Raw genomic sequence first — 26,678 nt, 5'->3', positions numbered from 1 at the left:
ACCAGCGGCTCCCAAACTCTATCATGTTGCGTACCACCAACATAAAATGCCACCACCTGTAGTAACACCACCTGTAGGGGCAGGGGGAAGGAGTGGGGCCAGGAGGGGGGAGGCTGCTTGGAGGTGGCGTCTGTGCTGGAGCGACTTCTGTCCAGCCACTGTGTGTCAGGGGGAGGGAGGCAGAACAGCTGGGCCACCACGCTGCTTGGGGTCGAGGCTGGCGCTGGAGCGGCTCCTGGCCAGCCCCCCAGCAGCAGGTGGACGCGTACCATTGGGAGGTGGCCTGCGTACTACCAATGGTGCATGTACCACAGTTTGGGAACTGCTGCCCTAGACATACCTTTTCAGAGGAGATGCACTTTGGTAAAATTAGAGCACATTATATTATTTTTCAAGAGAAAAAATTCCAGGTTGTGGAGCAAATTTAAAATGCCAGCTTTTCAAGACTCTAGCCCCAAAATGGCATACTAGCACCACTATAACTAATTATAAATTAATGCTCTTATACCGTGTACGTGCTTTTCATCCATAGGTCTCAAAGCACTCTACAAATGAGGTAACTCTTATTATCCCCATCTTTCAGCTAGGAAAACCGAGGCACAGAATGACAAAGAGACTTGTCGAAGGTCACCCAACCAGCCAGTGGCAGAGACAGGAATAGAATCCAGCGTTCCATTCTCGTAGGCCATGCAAATCTTTGAAGCAGATGTGGCCCTTTAAAGTTTTGTTAAACATTAAATGTCCCATACTTTGAAGCAGCTGAGAAATCTCAGTGCGGACATGGGCAATTTAAGAAATCAGCACTGACTTCGGCCCAGGCTTTTATCCTCCTGACCTTGTGGTTCTGTGTTTACTGTGCTGGATTGGAGGTAGAGGTGCTAGACAGGAGGAGAGCATCACATGCTGTTTCTCCTTCTCTACGTGTAGGCCAGTGAGGGGCATAGCAGGGTCAATCGTTTTACCTGCCCAGAACTGCAGAGGTTCGGTGGAGCTCCTCAGCACATTTTTTTTCACACCTAAAACCAGTGTAGCAAAGGCTGCACGCTCGGGCTGCAGTGCATTGGCAGAAGGGCATGGGAGGCCCATGGCCTGCTGCCGGGCGGGGACTGAAGGGCGGCATAGCAGTGCCGTGTGGGGCTTTGCACAGGCAACACTGCCCAGCTTGACAGAAATGCTCTGGCAGAGTGCTGCACCGGGAGCCCAGCCCAGCGCTGGAAGAGCAGGAGGAAGGGGAGGTTACAGGTGCATGGGCAAGGCCGTGGTGGAGAACAGGGCTGGGGGACAAGCCTGGAACTAGGACAGGCGGCTGTCGGCTAGGACTGAAATCCAGCCGTCCCTCACTACGTGCTAAAGCTCCCCCAGACCCCCCCCTCATGCGCCCGTCCAGCTCCCCTGCTCCCTTGCTTCACACCTCCAGCCTCCTTTACAGCCTCCTCTACCTTTAAGAACCACCAGTTTTTTTCCCCCGGCTGCTTCAACCCAGCCCTGCAGACTCCACCCTGGACTCCACCCAGCCGCGGTTTCCTCTGCTCCGATTGGCTGACTCCGCTATTGCACCCGCCCCCTCCCTTCCACCAGCCTGACCTATGGCTGTCACCCCTCCCTCCCCCCCCCGCCTTTGCCCATCAGTCACAATTCCGCAGCTCTGATTGGTTGCCCTGGCCCAGCTGGGTGGTGTCTCCTCCTTCTCCAGCTTGGAAACTAGTTAAGTTTCCAGAAGCCCCAGGTTACCTTGTATCCAGTGTGCGAGTTACCTGGGGGAGCAGCATGGGTACCAGCCGGGCGGGGGCTCTGCAGTGATCAGACAGCCGGGCCAGATTCCTGCCCTATGAGTGAGTATCTCTGGAGGTGCACCCCAGTGGGGAGGGCTCGCATGAAGTGTGTGAACTGGGAGAGAGGTGAATGCAAGACGCCTGGTTGTTTGGTTCCCAGCGCCTGGGATCGCGCAGGAGCGGGTGCAAGAAGCTCGGTGCGGTTGCAAACATGTCCTGTGCAAGTGGAGGGGGTGGCGGGGAAGGTTGGGAAATCTGCGAAGCGGATCTCAGCTCGGGAGGAGGGGGGAGAAAAGGGGTCTGCGGGGCGGACAGTCCTTTATCGACTGCATGCGGGGTCGCGGGGTGGTAGCGAGCTTTGAGGGCAGGTGACACTTGGGGTGAGGGGAGGGTTGTTGATTTTTTTTGTATCCAGTTCTCTCGTCTGTAAATCGTTTAAAGAGGCTTTGGGAACAGAGGCAGAGGGAGATTTGTTGACGTCTTTGCCCTCTTTCAGGAATGTTTGGATAATCTTGGACCGACACTTCCCGGGTTTGTTGTTGTTTTTACTGAGGATGGATGGAGATGAATTGTACAAATTGGCGTTTAAGGCTGGGGGGAGGCTTAGGAAGAAAATCTTTTTGTTCCGACTCACCCTCGTGTACTGAATTTTCTACAATACCTACTCAGTTTAGTACAAATATTTGTGTCTGAGCACCTGAAGTGTTCAGGCTTTGTCTGCCAAGCCCAAATTTTCAGTGCTTAGCTTCCCAGTCCAGATCATCCTCTCTGAATAGGTCTAAATTTACATTTATTAAAATGTGCAGCGGGGGGGAGAGGGGAAGAACCAACAATACGGTGTCAAATTATTCTTTGATAACGTGAATCCAGCACGCTGTCTGGATAATTGGATGCAGTGCTCTCTGGTAATCCTGAAGCTTCATACAGATTGTGTACACTTAGAATGTTAGCAGTGAAATGTTTAACAAATGCTTGGGACATTGGGCTTTTTAAAGTAAAAAGTCGCTGTTCACACCTAGCGTATGAATACAGCAACACTTATTCATTTTTTGTTTGACTCTAAATATATCTCTGTAAAACTACTTACAGTTCAGTGGACTGTGCTCCAGTGATCCTCCTGATAAAATAATGAGCTGCAGAAATAGTAGCAGCAACACAATTCTGAAAGTTTGCAATTGTGTGTAAATGGCTGATTCGAATGGACTGACTGTTATAGCTCCCTCTTCTGTTATGACAGCATCTGGCATGTCACCCTTGTCTTCCCTGGGGCTCTCATATACTTCAAAAGTTACAGCTATTTTTTTCATAAGCCCATGAACACGGTTTGATTTCAGTTTTCTTTGCACCAAAGAAAACAAACTCTGAGCTCTATACAGTCACTCAACCTGACCTCCTTTCAGGAGGAGACATCTCTCCATTATGGACACCTCTCCACATGCTGATACTCCGCCAGTGCCACCTGTCCCCTCCTATGAGTGCCTGTGTGATTCTCCTCCTGTGACCCTTTGCCTGGAGTGACCTCCCTGATCCTGTATACCTTGCAGCCCCACTCACTGTTCTTCTTCACATCCCTTCTCCAAATGTGCTTCTCTCACTCCAGTACAGATGCACAGTCCTAGAAAAAAAGAGTGATCTCACTTACACTGTGTAAACCTTCCTTCTCTTCCTCTCCCCAGCCCCATACCTGACATCACAAGACACAGGAAGCGAAACCTGTACATCACCAGGCACAGTGCTGTATAAATAATAACTAGTAACCTCTGCAGATGCTACTAATTGCCATCCTACTGGTGGTCCCGGTCAGGGCAGGCACAAAGCGTACGGGGGCTCCATGTGGGAGAAGTTTGTGCTGATTTTTCTACCTGCCCCTCTCTGATTTTCCCCTTCCCACTCCTTTTAGCCCAACCCTGGTCTCCTATCCCCAGAATCTGGCTGCTGTTGGTGTAGGAACTTTTTTTTTTGCAGCACTGGAAGAGCCTCTCAGCATCTGTTCCCTTCCTCTCTTTGCTGGTTCAAATCAAATCTTATCTGAAAGCGCAGCTTGTCTCCTTCACCTCTTTAATTTCTCTTGCCATTTGCTACCATCAATACGATTGAACTCGGAGAAGTGTGTTGGGATAAGGTTTGCTTGGAGGTTTGCTGTGCACAATAAAGGTGGATGGGGTAGCCACAGCTTGCAGAGTTTCTCTTCAGTATAGTCCTATTGTCTCACTGTTTATTTTATTCTAATGTTGAGGAGCACAGTCATGGACCAAACTTCTTGTGTCCAAACTCCACACCAAATTCACTCCAAAAGGCAAACACCCAAACCGAAGTGTGAACATACAATACTTGAAGCAGTGCCACCAAGGAATTAGCTTTTTCTACTCTTCTGTTGCTTAGATATAGGGTAGAGAAGAAAAGAGCTAATAGCCCCCCCTCAATGTGTGCAAAATTGTTCCCCCATGGTAGAATCTCTTGTGCTGTGTTCAGCCTGGTTTTCAATGGCTCAAGTGAGGGGGTTTGCATCACGTTCCTGAGAAACCTTTGCTGCATGTGTAGAAAAGCAGGGAGGAGGCCAATTTAATGTAATTCAAGCGAAGAAGCAAAGGGTGCTTCAGTGTATGAGGGAAATGGCTCGGGGGCCAATTAACTCTGTGTACTATGTGTACTCTGCTGTATGGTTTCCCGGTTCTGGAGGGAGTATCGTGACCTTGCCATGTAGAATCAAAGCCAAGAGAGAGTCTGAATTATTACTCGTGAGTGATGATTGTGTTACTACCCCTGCAGGGGAAATTGCCTCCTGCACCAACTCAGTGGGACTCAAAGTAATCTTTCCTGATGGTCAGTAATGTTTTAGGGAAACATTTATTGGGGGATGGGATGGAACGGGTGAGGCAGGATGTGGTGGCAACTTGTCTGTGGGGGTGGAACAGCACAGGCCAGATGTAGAGAGGGATGGAAACAGGACACAAGGGTGCAAGTCAGTCCGGTCCTGGCCACATGTCTGGGAAAATGGAAGAGGAAGGGCCTCGGCCCGGTGGGTCGGTGGCGCTGGAATTGCTCACTAGGCAGATGAGTTGCTGAAAGGGGCAGGTTAGAAATACAAATGTCAGAGCTTGTTACCAAGAGCCAGATTTATTCCCATTCTTTATAGACAGTAATTGAATTGAGGCCAATGTAGTCAACATTGCTTAAACGGTGGCTGCTCGAATGCCTGCTAGGAAGCTGAGCAATTCCAAGCTGCCTCAGGCCCCCTGATGCGACCTTTAACCACCATCACATCAATGTGTCTTTGCTCATCAACTTTTACATCCCCCCTGGTGGCTGTTAGCACCACTCCAGCGAGCGAGGGCTGCTGCATCATCCCTTCCACCAGAGCCTGGGTACCTGGCTTCCCTTGTCCTAGGACACGGAGCCATCCCAGCTTGAGTGCTCGCAAATTCTTAGACTCAGTAGGGGCCGCCGTATTTCTTTGATTGCCCGTCAGCCTGAGGCCAGGACAGCTTCAAACTGCAGCCCACTGGAAATCTCTTTGAATTACTGTTGATTGGTGCAGAGGTGAGTGTAAAACATGAGTGAGTGTAAAAAATGTAGGATAACATGAATGGCCGGGGTACTGCTGACCCAGTAACTCATGGAGTTGAGTCCTGTGGTTTGATGTCACATGTAGCCCTGACGAGTGAGGGATCAGAGTCCTGGATCTCTCAGAGTAACTCTCCCACCTCCATTAATCCGTGATAAGAATGTTTCTTAATTTCTGAATCTTTCCTTCTGGCTGGGAGTCCCTTCTTGCTCTCCCCAGAGCCTTTAATCGCCTTCAGATGTTGGCATTTCTGCTGACCAGGGCTGAATTCCTTCTAGTGCCCACCAACACTGGTGGGTAACTATCTACGAAGACAAAAGGTCCTCCCATCTTCACGGACTTGCATGGGGGGCTGGAGCCTTGCCAATGACTGGAAGCACTGTATCAAGATCTCCTGGCAGGGCAGTCAAGAGCTGAATTTAAATTCTGGATTGAAAGCTGTGAGGAAAACTGGGCCTTGTTGATAAGAAGGTACATGGTGGAGGCTCTGTTTGACCCCACCAACGAAGCCCTATACTGTGACAACCAGTTTGTTTGTGCTCGTAGTCAGGGATGGCTTGTGAGCAGAGGGCAGGAACTTTCGACTGTCCCTTAGAATTGCACCCATCTTCAACAGTCACTCTGCCATCATCCTGACAGGGACCTTCTCTCCCCCAGTGCACATTCACTGGGAGCCGCGTGGTTAGGTACCGGGTGCATTCTAAGTGTAGGAGCAGCTAGGCCCTCTCCCAGGAGACTGTCTCCTGGAGATGGACCCTGATAGAGTTTTTCCATCCTGGGTCCCTGTGAGCTTGATTTGGGGAGCAGGTGGGGGGAGGAATAGAGACATGCTCTGGCTTCATCTGCAACTCTGCATCCCTTTCGCAAACCAATTGTGATGGATCTGGCTGACTGGAATTCATTCCCTCATTGAGCTGGAGGGCGGGTTGAGGGGAGAAAAGCCCACAGCAGCCCCTACAATGAATTCCAGGCTTTGAAAAGATCTGCTGGGCTTAAAGACATTTCAAAGCTTTTGTCCGCAGCCCTAACTGTGACTAGAAATGTTCTTTCTCCTGGTTGGATAGTGGTAAAAGGGTGGGGGAAGGGGTATTCCCAGCGCTGCAAAGCCGGAGGGTTTAATAATGAGCACAGACTAACCCACCTTTATTGCCTCTGGAGGTGGCTTAATAAGAAGGTTTACAAAGCATTGACTGTGTGGGGTAGGGGTGGGGAACGGGCTGGTCTACACACAGGCTTGCACTAGTTTAACTGAAGGTGTGTTCTTAAACCGAGTTTGTCTACAGACTCTCTTAATTTGGTCTGAGAGGGGCTTATTTTGGTTTAGCATAATCCATTTTTAGAGATGGCACCAGAATCCCCTTCTCCTCGTCCCCCACCAGACGCAGTAAGAATTCAGCTTTCCACTCAGTACAAGGTGAAACATAGCCCATACTTTTTGGTACCCAGGCATTTAATAAGCCTTTGTGATAGGCTTGGAACTGGAGTCACTGTAGGACATGAGGGAAGGATGGTACAATGTGATGGAGAATGTTCCGGGGCAGGCTGTTGTATGAAATAGTGATGACCAGACCACGTTTCTGAGTTCAGCTGCATGTGGATAAGCATGCAGAAGTTCAAATGCTTGCCCAGACCTTCTCCAGATGATCCAATCTCCTGCAGCCTGCAGATTTGGGCTTGGAAAACCACATGATTGCTGTTTGAGTCAAATCAGTGCAAATGGAACAGCATTTTGCATGGTATTTCTGCCTCCCAACCAGGAAGCAGGGCTGCCATAAAAAAGTGAAATAAGAAATGGGAAAAAAGTATCAGTGGGGAGCTTTCAGATGGCAAAGTTTTGGGTTGAGTCAGTACTTCCATTTTTTGGCCCAGTCAGCCATCCCTGATTCAGATGCATATTTCTGAATGTGATGTGTTAATAAAAGAAAGGTGGCATGCCGGGGAACCAGATTCTGCTCTGTTACACTGGTGTGAACCCTAAATAACATCACTGACTGCAAGGAAGGGCTGTTGCCTGAATTACAGGGTGCAAAATGACAGTTGCATCTTTGCTGCATTAGTTATCGTCTTAGGATGGGGGAGGGACCAAATTGACAGAGATGAGCAAAGCCCTGACTTTTCAGTGGAGTTACTCTAGAGATTTACCCAGCTGTAGCTGAGAGTAGAGAGTGACACTTGGAGTGCAGCATCGAATGACTCGGTGGTTGTGAACTGACACCTTAATAGAAAGTACATGGCTGGAAGCAGGTGTAGTATCTCTTTAACCTGGCAGGACTCTTCTTTCCAGTCTATCTGGCAAATGCCTAGGTTTTACTGTCCACATTTTCTGTATTGTACTAAGTGTGGGTTGCTATTTGTCACTTGATGATGACCTGTTCTATTCTTTCCTTCTGAAGCACCTGGCATTGGCCACTGTCAGAAGGCAGGACACGGGGCTAGATGGACCATTGGTCTGACCAGTATGGCCATTCTTATGTTCTTATTTTTACTTCTCCCACCTCAAGTACAATTTACTAGAAAGTGTAGTTAGTGACAAGGGCATGGGACCAGCCAGCTGCCTATGGGGGGATGCAATGCTGCAGCCAGAACAAAGGGAACTGTGAATGTTTGGTGTCAAAGGCAGAAGTTTGTATTCCAGAGATGACGGGCTGTTTATGTGAAATGACATGAAAGTGGTATATATGCACCAAAGCTTTAAAACTCCACTTAGAGCTGCTGTTGCTGACATCTCCACAGGGAGGATTTATTCCCTATCTTGTCTATTTGCCATCTCCTCTCTGTCTTTCTCAACAAGATTTTTCCCCATTGTGTCTGCCATGTTTGATTCCTAGCCAAATGTTTGATCCAGGTGTCTTTGAGAAATGGACTATGTGAATAATTGTAGCTCACATGTATGGAGCGCACATCACCCTAAAACATTTTACAGACACTATGTATATAGACACACACACACACAGGAATCACTTTCCCTAACATGGAAATGCAGCCATATCTGGCATGCAATGGACAGCTTTTTTAAGGGTTCAACAGTTCAGGACAGGAAGTGAAGAACACGCTATCCAAATGAAACTGTGGGTGAATGTTAGGTTCCTGTGCTGTTATTCCCTAGATCTGAAAGACATTACCCCTGGGGATGGGAGAACAGAAAAGAAGGGTGCAATTTAGGGAATGTTTTAAAAAATACTATGCGATAAAGGGTTAGTAATCGCCAGAGAATTTCTCTTCCTGCTTCAGGGGAGAAGCTGATCTTCAGCTGAGGTCAGGAAAAAATTTCCCCTGAAGGTTTGTATTGCAAAATTTGGGTGACTATCAGATGTTTTATGCCTTCATCTGAGCATCCAGCACTTGCCCTTGAGGCAGGCTTGTTCTGATGTGGACAGAAAGGCTCATGGGCATACTCTGGTCCCGTACAAAGCAGTGGGACCGTGGTTGACTTCCGTGGGAATGGGTTTGAGTACTACCTGAGTGAGCCTTGTGTCACTATAGCCTGGATGCTGAAACTCTGCTTTCTGGCTTGCCCTTTTTGTGGCCAGCGCTACCCCAGGCCAGGCCATGGATTTGGAAAGTCCACATCTTGCATTCTGCTGGTGTGACTCCCTTGATTACACTGCAGATGTACAGGCGCAGCCGAGAAGAGCGTTGTACCCAGGAGTAGATCTGAAACTGTGGTGCCTGAGGTCAGAAGCTTCAGGCATTTTCTGTATGGCTATTTCGTGTTGCCTCGGCCCATATGGCTATATTCGTTTAACACTGATGTGCATGTTTATATTTATACACTGGGGGCTGAATTTCCCCATCCCTCCTTAAGGCTTCTCCAGCTTTGTGAGTTGTGGGAAGATTTGTGGTTATTGGTGCAGAGGTGAGAGTCAAACACCACGTAGGATAACGCTGTGACCTGAATCAGTAACTCAGGGGTTTCCCAGAAGATTTCCCAGGGATACCAGTGGTATTATACTACCTGTGCTCCAGTGCCCTGCCTTTACAGGTCAGCGGTTTCCTTCCAGTCTGTGCTGCTGCTTACATTGCCTCCCTCCCCAGAAATGTGCATGCTGGTGAACCAGTCCTTGTCTCTCTGAAGGTTTTAAAGTCAGAGCACCTACCCCAGCCCGTGTGAAAAGAGACAAAGACGGTGACAAGAACAGCAGAGGCAGCAAAAATGGAGGAGAATAAATTAAAAGGGAAAGTGAGCTCTTCTAAGCCAACGCCTTTGATCCCAAAACTGCATGGCTAGCATTTAAATGCTAATGAAAGCCTCTCCCAAAGCCAGGAGGAGCAGGATCCTGCAATGAGAACGCTGGCCTTCCAGTCTCCATGTGAGACTGGGTATTTTGCATGGGTATTTTCTCCCAGGAGCTGTGAACCAAGTGAATGTCAGACCTCAGTGATTCTTAATGTTGTAGTTAGTTTTTAGTAGCGATAGTCGAATAGAAAGCAACCCTTAAACCCTGTATTGGGACTAAAGCGCAGGGTTTGATTCACAATGGTTCATAGGGTCAGGGTTGCCTTTGCTTGTTCAGCTGACTATTGGGGTTTGGCAAAAATATTTCTGAATGACAAAGTTTCACTTTTTAGCAATTGTTGGACCAGAAATTCATAGCAGGGAACGTGTTACTGTTTTATTTAACAGGAGAATAGTGCAGAAATTAACTTAGTTTTTGCTCCTAGACTGGGCAACTATCTCATGTGATTTATTACATCGACCATGCACCACGAATTGTGAAATCAAACTGTCTGGGAACAACTCTCAGACTGTGAAGCTTTTTGTCCAAACCGCTCGGTGAATTCTTATGGATACGGGAGATGTTTGGAGGTTCATGGTGGCTTTAAAAAAAAAAAGGCTAAATTTACTGCAAGCTTTGGCCCAGCTCCTGAGCAGACCCCTCAGAATGCAGAGTTCACATGGGTGTAGGGGGCAAAGGTATCTTTGTGCCTCCTGGTTTCTTGGCCCCACCAAGAGCCTTCCAGCACAATGTAGAGCACACTCAGGAGACACTCAACTTTCCTCAGATGCCTACAGGCTTCCTGGCCAGCCCAGAATACCTGGAACTCTATGCTTCAGCCAGGACCTCCACCCCCTAGTCACTTCTTGCATCAGGGATTGCAAAGTGGGATTCGGGTTTATGTTCCATTTTCCCTGCACCACCAGGGAAGCCCCTTTACACAACAGTCATTCTCCAGGGAGCTGTTCCGCTTTCTGGAGACCACCATAAGAGCATTAAGGAGCCACAACAGGTGAGAGAATCAGAGTCATTATTGCCTGAATGGAGAGTTCAACAAACTCCAGGTCTCCCCTTTCTCCCTGACTCTCTACATTGGCTTTGTCCTCTCCAGGAGCTATTGAGATACTTCATTTGTGCTCTGGAATCAGAAGAGCCTGCCCTCCCCATGACTCTGTGAACTTTCATCTTTCTCTTGGGTTGCTGCCACGGTTGCTTTCTCCCTGAGGTGGGTGGGTGGAAGGCTGTCCAAAGCCCTCCCTCCCCTCCACGGTGCCGCTGTGTTGTAAGAACTCTGTCTCTTCTAGATCTACTGTGCTGAGGGTGACTAGAGCCGGGCAAAAATTCTAGCCAGCAGACAGCCTTGGCGATCTGACAGGCTGATGCTCCCAGGCCCTCATCTATATGGAAGAAGAGCTGCCACCTGCCTCCGCCTGCACTGAGATCCTGTGAAGACAATACCATCCTTATTGATTTTTTTATAACTCCCTTTAAAAGAACAAAATGATTGCAGCGTGTGAGTATATCCCAGACCCAGTTTGCTCAGGACAGGTCCTCTGCTATTTGAGCTGTAGCTTCCATCCTAATGTTTGCCCCTGTCCTAGCCCAAGGATGCTGCTGTGGTCTCAGATAAGCAAGTGGGAGCATAGGAAGGGACACTGGCAGATGTCTGTGTGCAAAATATTCCTAATCTGGAGCTGCCCCATTTTACTTTGGTAGCTCCATAGGTTCATCAGGAAAGCCAGTGAAATGTTCTGTCATAACCTAGGGCCAAATGCTGCTCTATACGTTTCTGCTTCAGCGAAGCACTTTAGGATGTGCTTAATAGTAAGCGTGTGCTTACATCCAGCCCTATTCAGTAATGCATTTAAACGTGTGCTTAAAGTTAAGCGCATGCTTAAGTGCCTCGCTGAATCAGGGCTGTAGACTAGCCCTGGGTGTAGTTTGATTAAACAGCAGAGGGAATCATCTCACAGATTTTGAAAGTTCACAGGGCTGCGGAATTTGGGACTTAAATTAGCCTGGTAAATTGTTATTGTTTGAAACTTCTGTTCATCTGATGCAGGGGTCGGCAACCTATGGCACGTGTGCCAAACCTGGCACGCGAGATGATTTTGAGCGGCACTCACGCTGCCATCGGCACCAGGGTTGTTTATCACTTTTGGTGGTGCCGGGAGCAGCTCATGGCCAGGGCACTGGGGGCCCACGTCACGTGGGAGAGGGGTGGGGGCGGGAAGGAGCAGGGCTGGGGGGGAGACCTTATAAATGTTAAAATGTATTCCTGGCACGCAAGCCCCTAAATTGGATTGAATGAATGAAGACTTGGCACGCCACTTCTGAAAGGTTGCCGACCCCTATGGGGCCCTCCCACGTTACTGGTGGGCTTGGGAATGTCCTGGGAAAGCAGGGGCCGTCCATTGCGCCACATTCTGCGGTGGTCGGAGTTACACCCGGCTAGAGAGCGAGAATCAGAACCTACCGCGTTTCTACTGCTCTCCAACCATGGCAGGATTGCAGTCCTAGCTGTGCTGGGAAGACGTCAGGCCTTTACTGTTTAAAAGGAGGGCAGGTAGTTAGGCCCCACTATAACGCTTGCCTCCAAACAAGCCAGTGTGATGCTGCTTAGGACAGCCCTTGTTAGTTCTGCAGCCTGCTTGAGCCGCATTTATTGGCCAGCCCAGCGGTCTGTGAGAAGGACCAGTGACAGTAGATGTCAGAACCTTGCACCTGGAGGGGCCATCTTTAAGGATGGATGGATGATGCAGTGCCAACGGCCCATTCAGTCTTTTGGCCTCTCCGCCACAAAAGGAACCATGTGGGGCCAGATGTGGGGCGTCTGTGCCATGGATACCAGGCCTCCTAGGGACTGGACTGAAACCCACCAGCTCATTTGACAAAGGCCACCAAGCAGCTATCAGATGGAGATGTAACTTGGCCACTATCTACCCACCTAAGAACTACCATACACGTGGGATTTTAAAAAGCCCTGTGGCCTGGTACAGCTTTTGTATTTTATGTAGGGGTTTTTAATTTATAAATGAGCTACCCGTTCTATTCCGAGGGGTGTCTTTTCCTCCTCCACATTCAGATATAGCGAATTCTGTCCCTCTCCCTTCCTGAGAATTGTTTAACATATGACTTGATTATCCCCAGAAAAATGAAGACATCCACTCACTGCTCAGGTCTGCTCTTCAAAGGAAGCCCTAGATTGGGAGGGTGTTTTCTGAGGCTGGAGGAATGGGAGCCGGAATCAATAGCTTTTAGCAAACTCATAAATGTTTCATTTGTATTCCTCCGTCCAGTGCTGTAATAGCATGTCACCGAAATCCACATTAACCCTTCGAAATTTGTACTAGCCCTGAGCTGGGTGTAGAATGAGCATCCTGATAATGCTCGAAATATTTCCCCTTGCAGCTCAGCTCAACCATTTAATGATGTGATTTGCTGCCCAGTTCTGGATCCCCGCACTGAAAATTGCCTCTGATCACAAGTCAAATGAGTAAAGCAATCGCAGCCTAGGGTGTTTGGGATATTTGCTAGGAACCCGAGAATGTCAAATAGCTTAATACAAATATAATCAATAAGTGGCATGATTTCGGTCAAAGGTTACAAGGCCGCAGTGACTGTCTGCGTTATTTATGCTGTACTGTTTGCTGACTGGGAAGTCTAGGAAGGTTTCCCCAGGGCCTATGCCTTGGCCCATTTATGGCTGCCCTGCAGAGTGCTGTAAGGGAGGTCGGGAGAAGAAGCAGCACGCAGCTCAGTATTATTCCTGTTGATTAGGATCTCTTTACATTTTGTTTGGGGGCAGAGAGCTGGGAAGTGTATGGACAGCTTGTGGTTCAGCCCGCCTGCAGCAAGGCTCTGTGAAGGAAGGATGGACGTGTTGGACTGCTCCAGGTATCTGTGTGGTCAATGTCCCAGCTCTGTGTCCTGTGGGGTTGCTAACCTGTCGCTGGCCTCTGACAGGTCACCGCCTCTCCCCTTCACGTTGGTTATTCCGAATTCCTGGGTTGGCTCCTGCCCTGTAAATCACCGAGGGTGCTGTGCCGCTCACGAAGCCTGCAGAGCATGAGCTTGTCACCCGGGGCTTGTTGACTCTTTCGACATCAGCTGTGGATTTGATCATCTCCCCGGAGTCGGATGACTCAGAACAGAGCAGCTGTCTCGGAACAGTGATGAGACCATACCCTGACCTTATTGATTTGGGAGAGCAGGGGCCTGTTGGCTTCATGATGAACAGAGGATTTTGTTAATTCGATGGTTTTCCAACTCTCGCGATACTTGGTGCTTTTTCTTAATGTCCCAGCTGCTGGAAATCAAGAGATGTCATGAGAATCTGACTCTTCTCCCAACCCCCATGAAAACTAAGTTTCTAACCCTCATGATTGCAGATGAAACTTGAAAGTGGGAGGTGAGTGCATCCTAAAGTCTTATAAACCAGAAGGCAAATAAAAAAACTCCCCAAATCATTATTCGAAAACAATTTTTTAAGAGTTTCATGATTGTAAAGAATCTCATGATTTTGGGGCCTGACTCATGATGTTTTTGAATGCTCAGGGTTGGCAATGCCTTGTCTCTAGCTAAGAAACAGAATGATAATTAGAGAGACGTTTTTAGGGGGGAAGTGCAGGAAAAGGGAAGAGCAGGTGTGGTCTCGCGGGCTGGAGGTGATAGAGTTGGACACTACTTTAAAATAAACAAGCTCGTTTCTGAACTAGTTCTGCCTTCCCAAGATCCTGAGACTTGCCCCGTTTGTTTCTGTTTGCACTCCCAGCAAAATCCAATTGAAGAAGAGCAATCTCTTTGCGCTGTGTGTAGTCCTTACAGCCCTTACCTACTGTCTGGAAACCACTGTCAGCCATAGCCTGTGGATATGCATTTAAAGACCAAGCATCCTTGAAGTATGGAGAAATTTGAACCCAGATCTGGAACTGATCTTTGCAACTTGGCCCTCTCTCTATCATGTTTGGCCTACCTGCCTGTCCCCTAAACCCAGACTCTAGCTGGAGGGGGGGCGTGTGTGTGTGTGTGTGTTTTTGCAAAAAGAAATGAAACAGTGCTTGCCATGTGGTATAAGGCCTCTTTATGTTTGTTACAAGTCAGAGCCCTTAATAGAAGACACAGTGGGAGCACTGTAGCAACAGGATGTTTGTAATGGGATGACATCAGGATGGAGATTGTGAGGTTTTGTTTTGGGGCTTTGACCTATGAGCTGCTTGCTCAATGAGGTAAGGGGTGGTGTGGTTTGTGAGGCTGAAGCTGCTGTCTGTGTGACTGCAGTCTTGTCTGTCTGTCTGTCTGTCTCTCTGAATCTCTTTTGCAAACTATTCTTTAGCTTTTCTTACATTCTTTGCAACTGACAGATTAGCTTTTAGTGACTTGCAATTGCTCTTTTAAACATGTTATTTTCCAGCAACATTGATGCACGTCCCTTCTGCGTATACTTTGTAAATTATGGACTTAATTTTCCAGTCTTAGCCTCTGTTTTTTGTATGTTTACAAAATACAGATCAATCAGTCAGGCTATCAATTACCTGATTTACACTTGCACAATGGGATCGCTTGCATATTTGTGCCTGCAGATTGGTTGCAGGTGGAAAAATGCAGACTGACTGCAAATGCAGCCTTGGATATTTTAGACCAAGCTACTTATCAAATTCCATCATCCAAACTCACTTTCTCTCTCCCAAAGGCCGTTGTGGGTATGTCTACACTACAAAAAACCCAGCGGCAGCAAGTCTCTGAGCAAAGCAGATAAGTCACATGGAATTAGCCTGCTGGGATTCATCAACCAGAAACTAGAATTAGAAAGGTTTTGCAAAGTCTGTTGAAATCTTTGGTTCCCTCTAATAACTATATACCCCATAAATAAATACAGTTGCAATTGCCTTTCCCAAACCTGTAATAATCTCTAGACCAGAAGCCAACATGACATGAACTGAGCCAAGAACAGGCCAGAGCCCTTTACCCTGAATAGGTTGTTCTCTTTAGCAGGGACAAATAAACATTGCGTGGTTTGTGTGTTTGCCTTCCAGGGGTTGTTCAGAAAATTTGCCATTTAGTTTGGGGCTTTGCTTGCTTCACTTCGCTTATTCGTTGTTGAAGCTGAAGTGCAGAATTCTGCCATGCTTACCCCACATTACATTTAGGAGAATAAGTGAGACGTTACAGGGTGCTCTGTGGAATATCTGGGAAGTGCAGCAGATCAGGATTGAGGAGCACTTGCAGAACTGGGAAGGCCCCGGTACTGGGACACCAGGAGGTGTTTCAGAGCAGGTTTGAGGTGTGTTGGCAGGGGGGGAATTTAGCACAGGAGATGCTCACGTTCAACTATCAGCTCTAGCTAGCACTGTCAGTTTCTCTCATCCATAAGCACCACTAATTAGTTTATTTTCTGTTTGCTTCTCTGCAGGCAGCGCCTCTGTCATCATGTCGGTCAGCGTCCATGAGAACCGTAAATCCCGAACGAGCACTGGCTCTATGAACATCTTGCTTTTCCACAAAACCTCCCACCCAGACTGCGTCCTGTCCCATTTAAACACCTTCCGGAAGCGTTGCATGTTCACCGACGTCACCCTCTGGGCCGGGAACAGGTCTTTCCCATGCCATCGGGCTGTGCTGGCTGCCTCCAGCAGGTATTTCGAGGCCATGTTCAGCAACGGCCTGCGGGAGAGCCTGGACGATGAGGTGAATTTCCATGACAGTCTCCACCCAGAGGTGCTGGAGCTGCTGCTAGACTTTGCGTACTCCTCCCGGATCATCATCAATGAGGAGAACGCAGAGTCCTTACTGGAGGCTGGGGACATGCTGCAGTTCCATGATGTCCGAGATGCAGCGGCCGAATTCCTCGAGAAGAACCTCTATCCTTCCAACTGCCTGGGCATGATGCTGCTCTCAGACGTTCATCAGTGCAGGAGACTCTACGAGCTTTCATGGAGGATGTGCCTGGTCAACTTTGAAACAGTGCACAAGAGTGAGGACTTCAACAACCTCTCCAAGGACACCCTGCTGGACCTGATCTCCAGTGACGAGCTGGAGATAGAAGACGAGGAGAAGGTCTTCAGGGCCATCGTTCAGTGGGTGAAGTATGACTTGGACAAGCGGAGGGTGCATCTCCCAGATCTGCTGAGGAACGTGCGTCTGGCCTTGCTGCCTTCCGAGTGCCTGAAGGAAGCCATGGCGTGTGAGGACCTGATCATGGCAGATGAGCAGAACAAGCTCATCATGGACGAGGCCATGCACTGCAAGAAGAAGATCCTCCAGAACGACGGGGTGGTCACCAGCCCCTGTGCCAGGCCGCGCAAAGCTGGGCATACCTTGCTGATTCTGGGCGGGCAGACATTCATGTGTGATAAGATTTACCAGGTGGATCAAAAGGCAAAAGAAATCATCCCCAAAGCAGACCTGCCAAGCCCAAGGAAAGAGTTTAGTGCCTGTGCCATTGGCTGCAAAGTGTATGTCACTGGCGGGAGGGGCTCGGAGAACGGGGTCTCCAAGGACGTCTGGGTGTATGACACCGTTCATGAGGAATGGTCCAAAGCTGCCCCCATGCTGATCGCTCGGTTTGGGCATGGCTCAGCTGAACTGGAGAACTGCCTCTATGTGGTCGGCGGGCACACTGCAGTGGCTGGCGTCTTTCCGGCATCTCCCTCTGTTTCCCTGAAGCAGGTAGAGAAGTACGACCCTGTCTCCAACAAATGGACCATGGTGGCCCCTCTAAGGGATGGAGTTAGCAACGCTGCCGTAGTAAGTGCCAGACTGAAGCTTTTCGTCTTTGGCGGGACCAGCATCCACCGGGACATGGTGTCCAAAGTCCAGTGCTATGACCCTGTCATAAACCGGTGGGCAATCAAAGCGGAGTGCCCCCAGCCCTGGCGCTACACTGCCGCCGCTGTTCTAGGCAACCAGATTTTCATCATGGGCGGGGACACGGAATTCACAGCTGCATCTGCCTATCGCTTTGACTGTGAAACGGACCAGTGGACGCGAATTGGGGACATGACCGCCAAGCGCATGTCATGCCACGCCTTGGCCTCGGGGAATAAACTTTATGTGGTGGGCGGATACTTTGGGACACAGAGGTGTAAAACGCTGGATTGTTACGACCCTACCTCAGACACGTGGAACTGTATAACGACAGTGCCTTACTCACTCATCCCCACAGCTTTCGTCAGCACATGGAAGCACTTGCCGGCTTGAAAGACATTGACTTGGGGCCAGAATTCAGGAGCTTAACTGGGTAAGATTATATATATTTTTAACCTGATACTTCATCTCCATCACCTAAAATCTGCGTCCATGCTCCATGTCAAGACAGCTGGATCTAGACTGTCTCTTGGGAACGCCACCGTTTCCCTGCATTTCCGATAACGATATATTTGAAACCGAGAGGTGTGAACATATAGAAAACTGAGCAGACCCAGGCTGTTGTATGTTGATACTTCTCTGCTCTCATACCATTATTATTTCAAGCTGGTCCCTTTAGTATCTTGGAGGCTTAGAGTGCAACCCATCCACATGTGTCCCAGGGCAAGACAAAATATATGTTCCAGTCACAGTTCTAATAATACTTGTATTCAACACCTTCTGGTAGACACTTAAGAAAGGCAAAGATAGTCTGTCCCCTGTGCTGGGCATCTGGGTAATTATCATTCAGTGGGTGGGGCAGGAGAAGCACAGAGACCACGGCATATTTCCAGGGACCAGATGTAGATTTGATACCAAAATTCTCCCCTATAAAGTTGAAAATCACCAGATCCCTGTGTGAGACAGGGGGTATAATAACCTGAAGAAAAATGCAGTTTGTGTGTGTGAGAGTGAGAGAGAGCGCACGCGCCCCTGGCATCTGGTTCCCACCCACTCATCTACTATGGGCTATTTGGCTGCTATACTGATTGCAAGATTTTGGTCAATTGCTTAACCTTAAAATTACCCACTCTATATCAATTGGCATCCATTCAATTTGTGCCAGAATGCAGCTGCCCAGTGAAAGGCAGCACTTCCTAAAATCCCTCCCAGTGCACATTGTGAAACAAGTATTGAGGTGGGCAGCAGTCCCTAGGGAATAATGCTGCCTTTGCAGGAAATCTAACCCCACTTCTAGAACTGCCTGCAGATTCCCACAGCACTGGAATGCATGCAACCCCACATCTGAGTTTGGAAGCCTGTTAGGAAACAGATGAGAGAACCTGGAAGCATCCTCTGGGATGGATGGGGGATTGGCAAGTTTCCTCTGTAGGGTTTTCATCCCACAAAAGTGGATGAGGGTTACCTAGGGAGGGGGTGGAATTTCCACCCTTAGAGGTTTTTAATGACTGGCTTGACAAAGCCCTGGCTGGGATGGTTTAGTTGGGGTTGGTCCTGTTTTGAGCAGGGGGTTGGACTAGATGACCTCTCGAGGTCCCTTGCAACCCTAATATTCTATGATTCCATGACTCCAGAGAGGATCTCCTCCATATTTGCACTGAAAACCATCTTTTATTTTAAAGTTCATTTTACACACTGGGGAAAGAATGATGCTCAACCCTGTAAGGCCCTCCTGCCTCTCACACTTAGCGTCACAGACGTGTCTGGGGAAAAATGCAACAGGGTGGTATTACCGCAGCCTTCCAGGGTTTCCCCTTCTGCCCCTTCTACCTGCACAGCTGGCATCAAAGAAGGAGCTGCTGGCACCTTCATGTACTTTTGCCCCAACTTGCCCGCTGCATACTTTTTGCACACATTTGGTGCACGATGGAAAAAGCACCCATAACACTGGGCTGCTATAGGGTTTTGAGAAGTGTCTGGCTTGGATCAGGCTGCACCATTTGTAGAGCACAGCAAGGATGTGAGGGGTTAACACGGGTTGTGCTGTGCATTCCCACCGCTGAATGATAATGGCTTTTCCAAATTCCCGTCCTTCCCCTCCTCACAGGTTGCCTAGCATCTGTCGCGGAGGCTCAGTAATCTAATTAACTGCCACTCGGCTATTAAATATCGCAGCAAAGAGTGTGAGGACTCCATCATTTTCAGCTCGGGGCAATGGGGCCTCCCCTCAAGAGCCGTCCTCGAGCTGAAAATTAATTTTCTCAGTGAGCTGGTGAATAATAAACCTCCAGGCCAGCCACCCAAGGGGAATGGGGCTGGAGATTGTGTCAGGTGGAATCTGATGCTGCAGCTACTGAATTACATTTTGCTCTAGTCTCTGGATCTCTGCAAAAGATAGGGGGTTATGCCCTGCATATGCCAGACTCACTAGTGAGCAGGCTTCTATGTGATTTTTTTTTCAAATTAAATTGACAACTTTCTAGACAGGACAGTTTTTAGGTTTAAACCTTCCCCAGCTATCTGCAATCTGGAACTAGTGCATGAAAACCAGGATATGAAATTGACTAGCATGGCCCCATTATTCAAGAGGAATGATCTGCAAAGAGCTACTGTAAAGTCAGTGTAGCAAATTAAATGTTTTTGGCTTTGTTACCCCTGATGGGTTACTAATAACCCAAAGAAATAAGACATTTAAAAGTGCAGGCATGCTAACCAGCTGGTATCCTGTCACGTGATATATTTTACCTTTTTTCATCCCATTAAACTAATTTATTGTTGTGTCCTGGATTACGACAGCTCCTTAAATCAAAACTCTGAGAGAGTGACGCTCATATTGAACAAATTTGCCCTCCATGTGTATCCCACCTTGCACCAGCTGCACAGATCGTCCTGACCTATCCTGGGTAAAAGCTGGGGAGGATGATCTGGGAGTCAGTCCCTACTTTGGTTGATCCAAAATTCTGGTTAGGGATATGGAGAGGACGTCTCCGGGACGTTACATGTGTTGGTCCATATTCCCACTGAGAGCGTTAGGGGGGTGCATGGGAGTCAGTTGCAGCTTCCAGAATATGGGATTCTATGCCGTCCCCTGCCCCAGGGTAGATTAGGACAGGTTGGGGGTTGCTCTAGTAAGCCAGCTGGCTGTGACCCCTAAGGACCATCCACCAAGCAGGGATAGCCAGAATGCAGCATTCTCCTGCTGCACCCCTTCTGATTTCCTCCCACTCCCTGATACACTCTCTACACTGGGGGAAGCAGGGTGTGGCTGGGAGTGGTGTGTGGGGCCGGCTATGGGAAGTGCAGGTTCCAGCAGCTTTCCACTTCCTTTGCTCTGCAGAGGCAGGGCAGGGAAGAGAATCTGACCCATTCTCTTGGGAAAGCTCTGGTCAGAGGCACTTTCTGATTTTCCTTAGTGGGAAGAACCACGCAACCATAGATTTTTTAAAAAAATCCTTTTGAACTGGGGGGTTTTGGTCCACCCATCTCTCTGCTTTACCCCAGAGCAGGGGTATGATTGCTGCTGCGCTTCATTCTGTCCCGTGGACCGGAGCTCTCAGTAAGAAGCAACTACCCTCTGATCCTTCTCCCTCCACCCTGGTGCGTACCAAACCAAAGTCTAAGCCGTGGTTGTCCTCTAATGGCCAAATGTAACTTTGTCTTCTTTGGCTATTAGCTCTATTTGTCTAGAGGTTTCCCAGTGACCCTGATGGGTGCCCTAAGGATTTGCCCACAATCCATCCTTACAGTCACTATCCCCTCCGAGCAAGGAAAACAGAGTAGGGAGTCCATCAATACCACTCTTTATTCATCTAGAGTGGTGGTTTTGGGTGACCCTATAGGGATGCAATGTGCTTCCTCCACCGTCAAACACAGTTGAGTCAGGGGAGTGAGAGCAAGGCCAGAAATCAAACCCATATCTCCTGCATGGGTTTGTAAAGCGCAAGCACTTTTTAACCACGTGTTAAAACAAGAGCTGGAATGTGCTGTCATATGAGCGGGAGCTTTTCAAAGGCATAAAGGGAGGTGCTTAGCTCTCAATGGTTTTCAGCAGGACTTGGTTACCTAATGGCCTTTTATACCTTTGAAAAGCTTCCCGGAAATACACAGGTCAGTGAGGACACACTTGTTTGGCTGCTGAAATCTGAATGATGCGTCCCTGAGAAAACCTGACTCAAAAGCTCCAAGCCTGCTTCAATTGAAAACATAACAACAATAAATGGAACGATTTGTTTCCTGCAGAAGGCTTGGTCTCCAACGAGGCCATGTTGAAGCCCTGGCTGGCTTGCATCAGCCCACCTTTTAACAAGGATCTCAGTGTCCCCTCCAGGAGTACAGGTTGACATGAATTTAGTGCTGATCGCAAGCAATAATTCCAGGGATCAACCATGATTAGCAGCTTACAAAGCAAAAGCCTAAGCTGTCTCACCACACAGCCCTGCAGCTGATTTGTGTGCCTCCGATGGTCAATGACCCATGAAATAATAGACTTTTGTCAGCGCTTGGTGGAGGGAGGAGCTATATAGGCATGGGAGCCACCCTCTTCCCATTGCTCTCGCAAATTAGATTGAATCAAGTACTTTACTCCTTCCAAGAGAAACTCCCACCTTTCATCTTTCCCATCACTTCTTATATTTATGAGAACTTTCGGTATTAAACACATAGAATAAGACAACATAAAATTGGTTTAGGCAACTTTTGGCACGTCTACATGAATCATATCATGAATAGCAGAATCAAAGCTGAGAGGCAAATGCAAATTCCAAACCCCTTCAGTAATAAGGGCAACAGCAATGCAAATCAGTCAGGAGCTGGATTAACTGTAGAGGACAGTGTGCAGTAACAGAATTGGAGATGGAGCTGAGCAGTCAACATTAAACAAAAGCAACAAATAAGGACAACTTTGCTCCTGTGTCAGTAGGTAACACTGAAAGGAGAGAATGTGTCTCTCTCTCCAGTCTATCTATCTTTTGTGCAGAGTCCTCATCATGATATCTGAGAACCAATTCAAAAGCTATGCTATAGTTTAATGGATCTCAAATCTAATAAGATTCTTACCTGTAACAACTCCTTCCCTAGGTTATTTAATTACACCATACATTACAAGCATTTATCAAATATAATTTACTGTTCACCCCTTCTGCTTTCTCCCTGTTTGGGGCAGTGAAACAGCTTGGTCAGTTTCAGTTTATAGTCAGCTGAGTTCCTTGTACCTGGACATGGTTTATTTGCCCTCTGACTGTTCTTGACTGACTTGTTTGAACCCTCTTTGGACCTCTAGAACCCACAGCTCAAAAAGCTGCAGATCTTAATAAAAGTTGCCACGGCTTGGCTACATCTGGCCAATTTAAAAAACCGACCATCCCTAGCACACTGTAGATAACCCACCCTCTGGGCAAGTCCTTCCTGTAGTGTGGTTTTAGAGCAGCTCAGCATCTTGTAATTACTGAAGTAACAAAGTCACAGAGAGTTTTTGCCAGTGGCTCATGGGGAAACTCATTTGCATCCACTTGATTGCAAAGGCAGGATGAGCAGTGGTTGCAGCTTGCTGCAGTTCTTTACAAGCAGGTTTTTGTCTTTGGAGCCTGTTTATCAGGCAGAGTCAGAAGGGAGTGGCTGGCCTGCAGATCCAGGTATATGAAAATCAGGCTGTCCTAAACCTGGGTAGACAAACACCTGGTTTGTTCTGTCTGCATGGAGCCTGAGATGTGGCCCCAGACAGTGTGTGTGAGTCCGCTGGAAACTTGTGTAGTTGGTTTTTCAAGAGCTGGTGGGAAAACGGGAATTATTTCCTTCCCCCCCTCCCAAATCCCACTTTTCTTCCATTTTTTGCTCCAGTATAATTTTGCTTGGAGTTTCCAGACCAGCCCTCGCAGTCTTCGTGCGCCGAACTTGCGGTCTTTTGATAATGCAGAGCCTCCAGTTCACAATCCAGACTAATGAGTAGCTGTGTCACCCGGGCCATCTAAGCGGGGGTGCCCTTTACACTGCTTTGCTACTGGAGCCGCAAACCTGGTTTTCTCACCGACAGCCACCAGCCTGCAAGTCACTCCCAGCTCCATCGGTGGGTACTGCAGCCAACCAGCAATACCTTGGCTCTTATCAGCCTTGCTTCTACTCCAGGATAACCCCAACGCGCTCCCAGTCAGCGATTTCCCACAGAAATGTTCTGTCCTCTCCTGGACAATACAAGTTTATATAAAGTCTGTTCTCTCTTTAATAGAAATAACATGTACACAACCTGCCACTCCAAATAGAGTTTCCCCAAACACTGCAGTTTAAACACACTGGATTAGATAAAACAATCCAGTGAATAAACAAGAAGTTTATTAACTACCAAGAGAGAGATTTTTAAGTGAGTACAAGTAATGTGACATGCAAGTCCGAAATGGCTACAAGAAAATCAAGTTAAAACCCCACTAGTACCCATCTTAACAAACTATATCGGATTCAAGCAAAGTTTCTCGGTGTGTGCTCTCAGCAGTCTTACTGGCCCAACTTCTTCGGACCCCCTTCAACAAATGCTTCTTTTGTCGCTTCTGGAGCTGTGAATGTAATGGGCAGAAAAGAGAGAGAGGGTGTCTTGGGATGTTTTTCCTTCCAGTTCCCCTCTTGAAAAATATTTCCAACTGAGATTCGGGACACAGAGTGTCCATATGGAAGGATGTTCCCTGCTGCTTTTTCCTCACCTGTTTGAGTGTCATTTGTTTCCCTTCCTGCTCAATGACTCTGTATATTGCTTAAATGCAAATTAAGCAGAGCACCCATTCCTTTACTGGAGCCAGACCTGTTTGCCAACCGCAGTGTGGAACGTGTATTACCCCCAGACCGTGGAATTTGATCACTTCACATACAATGGTGCCACACGCATTTTCTCAGGACAAAAATGACCAGCAAATTATGAGTTTTCAAATGACACCAAACAAGACATACTTTGTACAAAGATTATTACAATAGTGTGTGTGGGGGGGGTATGGACAGGGCTACGTTCTGACACATCCCCCTCCCCATTTCCATCAATGGTGGGGCTGGCATTCCATCAATGGCCCTGTAATGGGGTGCAGTGAAGCGGGCATTACAAGGGCTGACAACACAAAGCCTTTTGAGATTACCCAGACAAGTGAGAGAGTGGAGCCTGTCGTTGCCCTTGGCGATTCATCAGCCCCAGACGCGACCCCCCTGCGAGTGGGAGGGACGTGTTCATGGCTGCTTGACTGGGACCGTGGTAGAGGAGTGACCTGGGTAGTAATGAGCGTTCTCTTTCTTTTTGCCTCCCTAGATGCCAGTGTCGAATTCGTCTCTCTGCTGGAGCCTGCGCAGCGACCGAGTGCTACCAGCCTCGCTCTTTACCGCCCCCACTCAAAGCCTGCACAGGGGCAGGCGAAGGGTTGACCTGAGAATGCAGCTGCGCCATTCAGGCTGGGAGGGGGGTGCCGAGTGATGCTGCTACTCCAACGGCCGTGCAATCGAGCAACGGAAGGAGAACCAAGACATGAAGCCTGCTGGTGTGGAGTCCTGTTGTGTCAGGACCATTTTCCATCGAGGCTCTCATCTGTAGGGAGGGAAGGGGACCGGTTTTAATGTGTTAAGAAAGGTTAAGCCTAGTGAGAAGATGCAGGAAGTGAAAGTTGCTGCCACTAACTCAGGGTAGCATGGGCCAGCTGATCCCTTTGTCGTTTGCACTAGGATCCCAGCCTGGTTGTCAGAGCTCCTAGGCATGCACGGCACAGTAACCCTATTAGGTGCTTTTGGGGGGACGGGGAAGGTTTCTACTTTTTTTTTTTAAAGCAGTTAATTTTGCAGAGTGTTTTGTGTTGGTGAGCCCTTCTGTTTGGATCATTTGAAGTGTTCTAAAGACCTGGAGGGTGGGAGATGGGTGTCTGTTGCTAATGGGGTTGGGATTGGAGAATCTGACTTTGGGCTCTGTATGGATTGGAAACAGCAGATCAGACCAGGAGAGAGCCAGTAACATGCAAAGGTATTCCTAGCTGGGTGAGCCAAGTACTCGCTCCTGGTGCCGTGCAGAGGAGATGGCTGCTGAAACTTAAATTGGCAGCCCTTTGATGTTACTAAAAAAAAAATCCCAGGAACCTGACACACCAGACAGCCAGGTACCTTGCTGGAAGGAGGGAAGTACCCGTTGTGCACATCAGTCTGTCTGAAGCCGGGCAGCAGCTGGGGAAGGGCGTAGTACACCTGTCAGTGTGTCAGAGTACCAGGCTCTGGGTTAATTGTGCTGCAAAGGGCTGACATAAAGCTGGATCACACTTGCTGCGTGTTCAGAGCAGTCTCTGAGTTTCCCCTCTGCATATTTTGTTCCCCAAATACTGGGTGTGTGGGCGGGAAGGGGGGTTTATCAGCAAATGAACAGGAACGTAGGATTTACTGTACCAGCTCTGAGCTTCTGTCCATTGCGCAGGCTGTCCAGCCGCTAGCAGTGACTAATACATGATGCTTCAGAGGAAAGCATGACGTATCCCACAACTGGCAAGGTAAATGATGAGGGGGTGGGGAGGTTAGGTAAAGACTCCCTGCCTGACACACCCTGATGCCTGATCCCAGCCTGCATAGCTACAAAGGTTAATGGTCATAAATTACCCATAAGCAGCTCTTAACTTTGAGTGGCTGATGTCTGCAGGCCAGGGGTGTCCCAGGTTGGCTGTGCGCGCTTCCGGCTACCTGGATTTTGTTTGACATGAAGTACTCATTAGTTCTGCGTGACCCCTTGTTCCCATCATGAATTAGGGGGTCTTGGCTAACAACTGTTTACAGCATGGACTACAGCTTCTTGCTGAGTTTTATCAGCCACAGCTGGAGCCAAGACCCACTCCCAGCCAGACCACCGCTGGCCTCAGGCCTGGCTATTTGCGTACGCTGAGTTGTCAATGGATTCGCTTCAACTAGAGCCTCGCCAGCCAAATAGTGCAATGTACGGACAGCCCTTGGCATGGCCTCAAACACAGCAGCCTTTCAGGAAGGATGAGTTCCCTTCGCTGTCAACAAGAGCAGCCACTTTTCACACAGCTGCCTTGGTAACAGACAGAGTCGCTGGTTTATTTAAATGTGGTGGTTTCTCCCCTGATGTCTAAAAACGTTAATAAAACTGTCTGGGAAGCCATGGGGGATTTTGGGGGGGGGGGGGGGGTGTGTTGTATGAACTTTCTTTCCCAAACAAATGGGCGTTTAGACTAAGAACAGGGTTATGCCATAGTTGGCCCTGCATGGTGCCTCAGGGCTACACTTCCCCACACGTCAATTAGCCTCACAGCTGTCGCGATCTGTAATTATGGCTACTTTGCAGTTGGAGAAACTGAGGCACAG

At 48.4% G+C, this 26,678-nt stretch overlaps 1 protein-coding gene across 6 annotated transcripts; it reads left to right on the top strand.

The window, feature by feature from the left end:
- The first annotated feature begins 1,748 nt into the window (after window positions 1–1,748).
- Window positions 1,749–26,303, top strand: KLHL25 (kelch like family member 25). 6 transcript variants are annotated; one of them, XM_067555651.1, is made up of 4 exons: window positions 1,749–1,832; window positions 10,859–11,067; window positions 15,967–17,793; window positions 24,637–26,303. In XM_067555651.1, the coding sequence occupies exons 2-3, from the start codon at window positions 11,055–11,057 to the stop codon at window positions 17,751–17,753; spliced, it is 1,800 nt and encodes a 599-aa protein (XP_067411752.1). In that variant the 5' UTR covers window positions 1,749–1,832; window positions 10,859–11,054; the 3' UTR covers window positions 17,754–17,793; window positions 24,637–26,303. The 6 variants fall into 6 exon arrangements, with proteins under 6 accessions (XP_067411752.1, XP_067411754.1, XP_067411753.1 ...); XM_067555653.1 differs by lacking the exon at window positions 24,637–26,303 and adding an exon at window positions 23,389–23,514; XM_067555652.1 differs by lacking the exon at window positions 24,637–26,303 and adding an exon at window positions 20,862–20,991.
- The last annotated feature ends 375 nt before the right edge of the window (window positions 26,304–26,678 follow it).

The sequence above is a fragment of the Emydura macquarii genome, unplaced genomic scaffold (assembly GCF_026122565.2).
Source record: "Emydura macquarii macquarii isolate MOO-44397 ecotype Brisbane River unplaced genomic scaffold, CSIRO-AGI_Emac_v2 contig_1644, whole genome shotgun sequence".
Lineage (NCBI taxonomy): Eukaryota > Metazoa > Chordata > Testudines > Chelidae > Emydura > Emydura macquarii.
This window is presented reverse-complemented; position numbering and strand designations above follow the sequence as displayed.